The sequence below is a fragment of the Pteropus alecto genome, unplaced genomic scaffold (genome assembly GCF_000325575.1).
Source record: "Pteropus alecto unplaced genomic scaffold, ASM32557v1 scaffold189, whole genome shotgun sequence".
Lineage (NCBI taxonomy): Eukaryota > Metazoa > Chordata > Mammalia > Chiroptera > Pteropodidae > Pteropus > Pteropus alecto.
Window position 1 is genome coordinate 3614096 of NW_006442117.1, and position 10572 is coordinate 3624667.

The window sequence follows — 10572 nt, forward strand, 5'->3', positions numbered from 1 at the left end:
CTCCCTCCCTCCCTCCTTCTCTTCCTTTCCCTTCCTTTTTACAGTGCCACACGGCTCTAGTTTCGTGATTTTTTTCCCCCTTTAATAAAGGTCAGAGAGTATAACCTAAAAATTTTGTATTTTTTTGTGATTTTTACTTTTTTAATTGAGATATAATTAACATGTAACATTACCTGAGTTTCAGGTGCACAACATAATGGTTTGATATTTGTGCATATTGTGAGGTGATCACCACAGTAAGTCTGGTTAACATCCATCTCTCCACGTAGTTACAGATTTGTCGTTCTTACGCCGAGGTCCTTTAAGGTCTAAGCTCTTAGCCACTTTCAGTTGTGCAACACAGTATTATTAACTTAGTCGCCATGCTTTACGTGACACTCCTAGGGCTTATTTATTTTATAACCAGAAGTTTGTACCTTTTTGAGTGGTGTCGTGTCCACTCACCGCAGCCCCAGCTCATTACTGGGACCTTCACCGGCCTTCACCGTGTCCTCATTTGTCACTGCTCATATGCACACACATATGGACCCTCCCCACACTGTATGTGCTGGACACTGGTTTTCTGTGAACACACCAAGTCCTTTTCCCAAGAGTGTTTGGAACACTCTGCCCTGTTTTTACATGTCAGACTCCATCCCACAGGCAGGCATTGCCTGATCGTGTGGCTGATGGGACAAGTGGTGTTTCCATGTACCAGGTGATGTGAATGTGTGCTTCAGAAGGCCTTCCTTTTCCTCCCTCCCTCCCTCCCCTCCTCTCTCCCTTACCCCCATTTACCTACCTCCCACCCCCACCTCTGGCGACCAGTGATCTGTTCTCCGTCTCTGTGAATTCATTATTTTTTTAGATTCCACATATAAGTGAGATCATATAGTAATTGTCTTTCTCTGTTTGACTTATTTCATTTAGCGTAATGCCCTTGAGGTCCATCCTTGTTGTCACAAATGTCAAGGTTCCTTTCTTTATGGCTGATATTCCGTTGTATATATGAATAACATCTTCTTTATCCATTTATCCGTTGATGGACACTTCCACGTCCTGGCTATTGTGAATAATGTCGCAGATAATTCCTTTCACTGGCCAAGCCCTTCAGGCTTTTCGGTGTGTGAGGGAGGAGGCCCAGTGGGTCGTTGCCTCAGTTACTGCCCGAACCCCGAATCCTGGAGTTCTCCCCAGTCCTTCCTTCTCTTCCTGCACCTTGTTACTTACACCTTCCTGTGAGTCCTTTTTCCCTTCCCGTTACCACCACTGTAGTCCAGGCCTTTATCGTGGGCTGCAAAACATTCCCCCACTTCTGAGGTTCTCTTTAAAAATGCTACTTTGAATGTAATGGTGCAGCTTCAGAGCTTTGGCTAGTGCTGTCCTCCCGCCCCAAACCCCTCAGTCGCCTGGAGGGTTAAATTCAGACTTTCATCGCCTGGATTTCTGGTGCTCTGTGATTTGGCCTCAAATATTCTGCAAAAACATTGCTCCAGAAAAACCCGGATTTGTTCGTTTTGCGCTTGTGCTTTACTGAATTTAGAGGACCTCGCTAGTCGGAGGGATGTTTGCTGCAGAGCCCACAGTTTCATGAGCCACACAGAAATGTCCCCAGGCAGTTGTAATGCTTTGTAAGTGCCATGACGGGATGGACAGGACACTGTGCAATGCTCAGGAGGGACGCTGAGCCCAGCAGTGGAGGAGGTCGGAAGATACCTGAAGCTGAGCAGGAGTTAGCTGGGCAGAGGCTTGGCGTTGGAGGGCGGTGCTGCCGGTCCCCGCCAGGGGATGCACACGTGTATCTAGCTGGGGCCCGGCATTGTGTGTCAGGTGAAAGAATGCGAAGGCCCAGAGGTGAAGAGATGGAAGGAACTGGAATGATGAGAGTAGCTGAGCTTGTAGGGGACAGCGGAAGAGGACGCTAGGGAGGAAGCCGGCTCGGGGCAGCGTCAGGGGACAGCGGAAGGGGACGCTAGGGAGGAAGCCGGATCGGGGTAGCGTCAGGGGACAGCGGAAGGGGGCGCTAGGGAGGAAGCCGGCTCGGGGCAGCGTCAGGGGACAGCGGAAGGGGGCGCTAGGGAGGAAGCCGGCTCGGGGCAGCGTCAGGGGACAGCGGAAGGGGGCGCTAGGGAGGAAGCGGGATCGGGGCAGCGTCAGGGGACAGCGGAAGGGGGCGCTAGGGAGGAAGCGGGATCGGGGTAGCGTCAGGGGACAGCGGAAGGGGGCGCTAGGGAGGAAGCGGGATCGGGGCAGCGTCAGGGGACAGCGGAAGGGGGCGCTAGGGAGGAAGCCGGATCGGGGCAGCGTCAGGGGACAGCGGAAGGGGGCGCTAGGGAGGAAGCGGGATCGGGGCAGTGTGTGGCACAGAAGGGAGTCGTGCTTCACCCTGAGAGCGGCAGGGAACTTCTGCTAAGTTTCTTCACACGGCGTTGTGACCAGTGTGCACGTTGGCAGGTCCCTCTGGCCACCGTGCAGAACATGCGGGGAGATCTGCGGGGTTCCGGGCTGCGGAGACCAGTTAGTGGCTTGGACTGAGAAAGTGGAAAATGGATGGAGAGAAATACCGAGGAGGTGTAAGCATTAGGGCTTGGTGACTGAGTGACCGTGAGGAGCGAGTGGGCATTCAGGGACGATGCTCAGCCTGGACCAGTCACAGACAGCGGCTGACCCTGGCCTGTGCAGGAGCCCCTTCCAGGGGCCCCATAACTAGCACACCTGCTGGCCGGCTTCAGACCGCAGCAGAGCCCAGCGTGCCGGTTAGCCCCACGAGCGGCGTGTCCAGAAGGGGGTCTCTGAAGGCTCCAGCACCCGCTGGGCAAATCCCGTTCTGTGAGGTCGGCTCCGCACAGCGGCTCGTACACTATGGTCACGGCCAGTCCTCACAGCTGGTCAGCCTGAGTGACAGCCGCAACCCCTGACGTGCCAACAGCAAGCAAGGCTCAACTACGACAGGAGGGCACACACGACCCACATGAGGGACACTCCTGGAGTATCCGGCTCAGGTGACCAGGGGAGACTTTGCCACTGGGCCCCACAGGACACCTGCTACATAAGGCCACCCTGCCAAGACTGGGAGACGTAGCAGATCTACCTCATGCATAGGAATAAAGACAGGCAGCCAAAATGAGGAAACAGCAACAAAAAAACATGTCATAAATGAACGAACAGTTCTCCAGAAAAAGAACTAAACGAAATGGAGGCAAGCAATCTGCCAGATGCAGAGTTCCAAACAGTCGTTATAAGAATGATACTTAGATTTCTGGTTTGAGCAACTGGAGGAAACAGATACGGTGATACTACAGTTGGGCTCTGCACCACGATCATTGCGCTTTGTCCCTTTGCCGAGTCCCAGCTTCTCTGAAGCCTGTCCTTACCCCAGTCTGTGGTGATCTCTCCTCGCCCCAAACCCCCAGTCTCCTGTGCCATCTGCTCCTGTAGCCCTGGGCACCTGCTTCCTCTTCCAGCTGACCTTCCACCCCCCTTATGACACAGCGAGGTCCTGGGCAGCGCGGGCCATGTCCCGTTCCTCGTAGTGGTCGCCAGGGTGACGTGTGACAGCTTCATCGCAGCACCTCCACACTTACTTGTGGGTAGTGATGGTCCTCGTGGAGAGCTTTAAAAGCTCGTCGGATGTGCATAGAGCTGCTCCAATTGTCCCAGGGATCTTTTGTCCTAATGTAACTTTTAGGAAAGAAAACATGGAGCCTCACTCTGTCCCACTACTAAAAATTCAAATCCTAAAAGATTTCTCCATCTCTCAAACATTTATTGAGATATTAATTTGGACTGGATGCTGTTCTAGGGGCTGGAAATATAAAATAAGAGTAAGACATTGTTTTTTTGCTGCCCAGTAGCTCAGTAAGGAACTGTCATGTCTGTTTCTCTGTCCTGATTTCTGTTCAGACTCATGGCAAAGGCGGGAAGAAGGCCGTGCAGACTGACGAGTGGAGGAATGGCTCGATCGAAGAACGCCTGGAGTACGCCCTCGTGAAGGTCCGCCGCGCGGGGGGCTCGGGGGTCGAGGCCCTTCCTCGTGAAGGTCCGCTGCGCGGGGGGCTCGGGGGCCGAGGCTCCCCCAGTCGTCTGATGTTGCAGCAGCTGGCAAAGGGGATCCCCTAGACCAACCCCTCTCTCCCTACCCCACCTCAGGCACCCTTGGCCACATCCAGAGACATTTTGGTTGTCACTTCTGGGGTTAGGAGGTATACTAGATCCAGGGGCCAGGGATGCTGCTCAGCATCCTGTGGCGCATGGGACAGGCCCACATGACAGAGAGTTATTCAGCCCTAAATGTCAGCAGTGTCGCGCTTGAGAAATGCTCTTCTTCACTAAGTTGCTGATGTTCAATTAACAAGCACCTCCTGACTCTTCTCCACATAATTGGAATTTTAGGCAAGATAAATAATCTCTTGGCTTCAGTGTCCTCCTTTGTGAGTCTGGAGAATTTCAGAGTTGTTCTTTTATTTTTGACTTGAGAATTTAACTTACAACTTCTTGAGATTCACATAGTCCGGGCTGCGGAATGAGTCTGCCACATCCAGGGACCCTTGAACTGGGGCCTCTGGAGGACAGGGCTTGATCCCTGAAAGCAGAAGAGTTGTGGGGCTCCGTGGCTTTGAACTCGCCTGTGGGCCCCGCCCGTGGTCTTCCCTCCCAGCCCCCAACACCGCAGTGGGAAGACGTGCTGGTTTCACAGGAGACATTTATCAGTGTTCAGTCTGTTAAACCACTAGGCTAAAAAGCCTGTTTTATTATAAATTTGCACTTATCAGTACTTCCTCTGTCACTCATAGCTCACTCTGCTGAGTACTTAGTGTCCATAAGCCCCTAAGCACTTTACGTAGGTGTTGCACTTAATCCTAAACATAATCAGTCATGAGGCAGGTACTGTGTGTTATGGTGATTCAGGCTGCTGAGGCATAATGAATTCCCAGAATTGGTGATAGGAGCCAGGATTTGAACCCATTGCAGTCTGATTCCAAAACCTGCACTGCTAAGCATTTCCGCGATGTGTTCTTTGTTAGCCATTTGGACTTAAGCCAATGTTTCATGTGATTTTTTTTTCCCATTTTTTTTTGTAGGGCATTGAAAAATATGTTATTGAGGATACTGAGGAAGCCAGGTTAAACCAGGAAAAGTACCCCCGACCTCTGAACATAATCGAAGGGCCCCTGATGAACGGCATGAAAGTTGTTGGCGATCTTTTTGGAGCTGGAAAAATGTTTCTACCTCAGGTTGGCAAAAGATTGGGGGGGAATTTTCACAAGTGAAAGAAAAGTTTTTGTCTTTTAATAAATAGTAAGTTTGGGTATATCTCTCAGGTTTTAATTTTGACAAGAGCTCGGGCATTGAGAGCTGGTCGTGCTTTCTCCAAGTATACTCAGGAGTAGCGTCTAGAAAATCCCATCTTTAGGGTGACGTGGAAGTGAGAGGTCACCTGGAAATTCTTCGCGTCTAATCCTCACGTCCCGATCTGGACTCTGCCTCTTATCCCCAACAGCAACCTGCTTCCTCACAGACTGAAATGCAACCCAAGGCTAATGTGAAGTTAATGTTAGTAATGTTTGATTTGACCAGCCAATATTCACCTTTAGGATGCACATTTTGAAAAAATCATTACCATTTTAAATAGTGATATGCATTAAATGATGTGTTTTGAGTAAAACCAGAACTCTCGTTGATTTACAGTAGCAGAATCTGTCCCCATCAGTTAACAGATACTTGCTGAGCCCTCTGGGTTTGGGGCTGTGAGGCCTACAAAAAACGAAAAGGCCCCGTTCTTTTTTTTTTTTTTTTAGGTATTCTATATTTAATTGTTACTCGTGCATTCCCTTTCATGATATTTATACTTTTTAAACAGCTTTATTGTTTTGTAATTAACACACACTCAACTGCGCCTATTAGAGGACTCGGTTTGGTCAGTTTAACGTGACACCTTCACCATCTCACCCCCGTTTAATTGCTACTCGTGCATTCCCTTTCATGATGTTTATACTTTTTAAACAGCTTTATTGTTTTATAATTAACACACACTCAACTGCACCTATTAGAGGACTCGGTTTGATCAGTTTAACGTGACACCTTCACCATCTCACCCCCGCTTGGGACGAGGAACATGCAGCTGTCCTGCCTGCTTGGTCTCCTCCAATCTGTGACACTTCTTCAGTCTTTGTTTTTCATGATGGCTACTTTTTTAAACTTTTCATTTTTGAGTTAACTTTAGACTTACAGACACGCTGCAGATGTAATTTAAAATGTGTGTGCGCGTGTGTTCCTCACCCAGCTCCCCCGCCCGCCCCCGCCCTCCACGGTAACGGTCCTGCCTGACTGCAGTGCCGTGGTCAGAACCAGGAAACTCACACAGGATAGAGACCTGTTCTGATCTCACCGGTGGTGTCACCACTGTTTTCTTTTGTCCCAGGATCCCACATTGCTTTTATCCTGCCTTTTCTAACCATTCCTCTTACGACCTTGACTTTTGATGAGTCCAGTGCAATCATTATGTAGATTGCCTCTTTGAGTTGTCTGATGTTTCCTCATTTGGCAAGAATAACAGTGATGCTGTGCCCTTCTCAGTGGGATATGTCAGGAGGCCCATGATGTCACTCTGTCTCTACTGGTGGTATGAACTTGGATCGCTTGGTTAATGACATCTGCTAGGTTTCTCCACTGTAAATTTACTTGTGGGGAGAAACTTTGACACTGTGCAAATAACCCGTTTCTCATCACACTCCCAGCTATGAATTTCAGCGTCATTGGTAGATTTCCTAAAAGGTTCTGTTCTTGCTTAAGCATAGACCTTAACTCTAAGTGAATTTCAATGCTGGGGATCGAGGAGAAGGCTGAGAAGGGGCTCATGGTGGAGAAGTGATGGGGGGCCTTCTAGGCAGAGAAAAGATAAAGTGCAGAAGTTCAGAGGACAGAAATTGCACTATTTGATTTCTAGGCTTGTTTTCCTTCTGCTGTGCCTCGTTCACTGGCTTTCCCCATGAGGAGCTCCCTCCTTACCCTGCCCTGTGAAAAGCGGACTGCAGTGTGGCTGACCTGAGTCAAAGCATGCATTCTTAATTCGTGCTAAAATTTTACAAGCAGCCGTTAGCAAATATTTAGGTGGTTTGGTCAAGATGTCTGACTCTGTGTGTTTTTCCCAGGTCATAAAGTCAGCTCGGGTCATGAAGAAGGCCGTTAGCCACCTTATTCCCTTTATGGAAAAGGAAAGAGAAGAAGCCAAAGTGCTTACTGGCACAGTAGAAGAAGAGGCAAGTCATCCGTACAGGCTCGTGGTCCCTGCGAGGAGCTGGCCTTGAAGACTTACGTGGGTGTGGTAGGGACCCAGGGGCTTGGCTGTGTTTGCTGTCAAAGGTAAAATAGATAAATGATCTAATTCTTTCACCAAGTATCGGAATACCCTAGAGTTTATCTTTGAATGTGGATTCATGACATTTTTAATTCAAACATAAATTTTAAACAAAACCCATGATTTCAAGACAAAAGCACTTCATTCACCTGTCACCCATTACAGAGCTCCTACTATGTGCCAGTTACTGTGCGAGACACCGTAGCTGCAAAGCCCAGTCCCTACCCTTGAGGTAATTGAGTAATGTTTGGTTTTGGAAAACCTGGTAACTGAATCCTGTCTACACCAGCAGGGCCCCGGCACCGCTGCTGGCTTCAGTTCCGTCCTTGGCCGCAGCACCGCAGTAAACACGTTTAGCTCCCTGTGAAGCTCAGTCAGCTTCAGCCCCGAGGACCCTGAACTCTCAAATTGATCTGAGTTTGGAATGGCTCAGACATATGTTTATAAATATCTCTCTTGCCTCGCATCCCCTCCCCGCTTTTCCTGAGGGAGGGGACGCCGCGGGTGCCTAGAACAGCGGTGTTGAAGAAACAAGACGAGCAAATGCCTTTTGTGTGGGGCCCGCACATTAACCCCTCAGACAGTTTGGTGTTACTGCTGCGGCCTTAAGCTGTGGAGCTGGTTTATGTTTGAACCCACGCTGCTTCGAGGTGCTGGAACCCACGGTCCAGGTTGAAGCTCCCTGAGCCGGCCGACCGACCGAGCGGGCGGGCCGCCTTTAAACCGCTCAGGCCTACAGCTTCCTGCTTGCGGAGCGCATGACTTGGGCTCTGGGGCTGTCTTTGAGGTCGTCTTAGTGGTGTAACATCGCTTTCTGTGGCAACACCAGCCTGGCTCTAGAGAACTAAGTGATCCGCTCCCAAATGACCACAGCGGTGCTTAGCGGTTCGGCTTACTCCGCAGGACCCGTACCAAGGCACCATCGTGCTGGCCACCGTCAAAGGCGATGTGCACGACATAGGCAAGAACATCGTTGGAGTCGTCCTCGGCTGCAACAATTTCAGGTAGGTTCGGCCCTACCGCTTTCACTGCTTTCTATTTAAAAATAAAAGCATTAACAGGGTTTACTGAGTGGGAGAGGTAGGACATAGCAGTGGGTATTAGAGGCTATTTTAAATTTCTTTTTTCTCACTGTGTTTTTGAAGTTTTTGCATTGAACACACCTTTTCAAATGATGTAAGTTAGTTATTTAATCCATTGTATGTTCAGTAAGGACAAAAAGAATAGTAAAAACGATTCAAGCGGGGTCCAAACAACTAAGAACCTTCCAGAGAATTGACCTCAGACCAGCAACTCTAACCAGAACACTGGGCTCCTACCCGTGGCCAGTGGCTTGGACCATATTCCTTTTCCTCTAAACAGACAGCCATATTTCAGAGCCAAGATCTTATAAGACTCTGGCTAAATGCAGTTTTATAAGAAAGCTTTGACCGTATAATTCTCTTCCTTTGCCTAGAAAAGGACCACGCCTGCCTCTTGGTAATGATGGAGCTAGATTTTGGAATGTCGTGTACAAGTAAAATCCCTTTTTGATGTATCTCATTGAAGTGAATAAATATTCAGCACAATTTCCTTGTGAGAGCTGATGACCTTTAGTAAATGTATATTTTGCTCCAATTTCAACATATTCATTATGATCAAAAGCCTAATGTAACTAATGCCTTCTCTGGTTCGTGTCCAACCCACGGCCCTCTTAAGTCACGGTCTTCTTTCCAACATGCAGTTTTCTGTGTAGAGAGGAGAGACTCGCCGTAGCTACGGCTGTGCCCACCCAGAGTCCTCTGCTGTCACGTAACAGCGCCCTCTCTGCTCTCCACGTGCTCATCTGTCTGTGCACTCAGGGTGGTCACACGCCCCGGGCACCCCTCAGGAAGGCCGAGATGGGCGAGCTGTGTCAGGATGGCACCTTCTCCCCCTGACCGCCTTCGCTCCTGTCTGCTTCCTCACCGTCGAAAGACAGCATTCCCTCCTGGTCCTGGAGACGAGGACTCTTGTTCTTGGAATGTACTTATTATTTTTAAAGAAGATAAACATAATGGAGATACAGTAGAGGTTGCCGTAATGAGATTTTTACCCATAGAATAAGTTTTTGGGTAAAGTGTTTGCTTCCTAAAACCTACGAGACATTTCTGCCCTCGTATTACCTTCTCAGAGCTGATGCTGTTGGTTTCTATTTGCTTTATCACTATTAGTTACAATTCAATTCAGCTAATAGAAATGAATGTTTATGGATCATCTGCTACGTACTGTGCATTGTACTAGAGACACCAGAATGACTGAGTTGACTTTTCTCTGTTCAAGACCTTTACTGTTTATCAGGCTAAATAGTCAGGTGCATATTCAACTGTGATAATGGGACAAGAATTGTTGAAAAGAGTGACTCAGAGGTAAAATTCCTAAATATTCTTGAGATATCATTGTCATGAGTGTATCATTTTTTATTTTGAAAAATGAATAAGTAGCCGAGAGGATTAGGAGGTCGAGGAAAGCTGTGGCATTTCTCCAGGGTGCTGCTGGACCTGAGTGTCGGCAGTCGTGAAAGCCTGCGTGTTAGCCCGGGGCTTCCCTCCAGCACACCCACTTCCTGTCTTGTGCACTCAAGGGCTGCTTATCCTTGCTCGTAAGTCTAACTGGAGAAACATCTTGTGATGCAACTTTAATTATTTCTTTTACAAAAACATAAGCGGACGCACACACTTTTGGGTCTTGTGTCTCATAACACACGGACTCTTGGCATTGTTAAGTTTGATTTTGTGGTGTCAGCTAGTGGCCCCAGCTATGTGCCTTATGTAGTTAACTATACTTCTGCTGAGCATCGGTGTCCTAGGCTGGGCGCTCGGGCGAGTCACCCAGCTAATGAGTGAGTCCAGCCAACCATCCAGTACCAAGTCCTGATGCACCCTTCTTGTTCCTGGTTCTTTATCATTGATGCAGTAAACCTCATGAAGTGATAAGAATTTTTCGTGTGTGGGGTGGGTGGGTAGTGGGGGGAGGAGAGAGGACTAAAAGCAATAGTGCTGTCTAGACAAAAAATCACAATTTTTATGGGGATGATGCAACAGATTCTATGATGCTGTTAATCTAAAAAAACATAAAGCCCTAAGTAAGAGGCAACAAGCATTTACTGAGATCAACAAGAAGAACTATTTGGGAGTCATTAATTCAGGCAGAAGTCCAGAGAATGTTCCGATAAGGAGACAAAGGCAGTGGGTGTTCAGGAGAAAGGCAGGGGAAAG

General features: G+C 48.6%; 1 protein-coding gene across 1 annotated transcript in view; it reads left to right on the forward strand.

Annotated features, from left to right (window-relative positions):
• The window catches only part of MTR (5-methyltetrahydrofolate-homocysteine methyltransferase), a 90215-nt gene that overhangs the window by 47726 nt on the left and 31917 nt on the right, over nucleotides 1-10572 (forward strand). The window contains exons 19-22 of the mRNA XM_025039066.1: nucleotides 3883-3972; nucleotides 5061-5213; nucleotides 7131-7238; nucleotides 8240-8340. Coding sequence (XP_024894834.1) covers nucleotides 3883-3972; nucleotides 5061-5213; nucleotides 7131-7238; nucleotides 8240-8340 — 452 coding nt within the window. The remainder of the gene's footprint in view (nucleotides 1-3882; nucleotides 3973-5060; nucleotides 5214-7130; nucleotides 7239-8239; nucleotides 8341-10572) is intronic.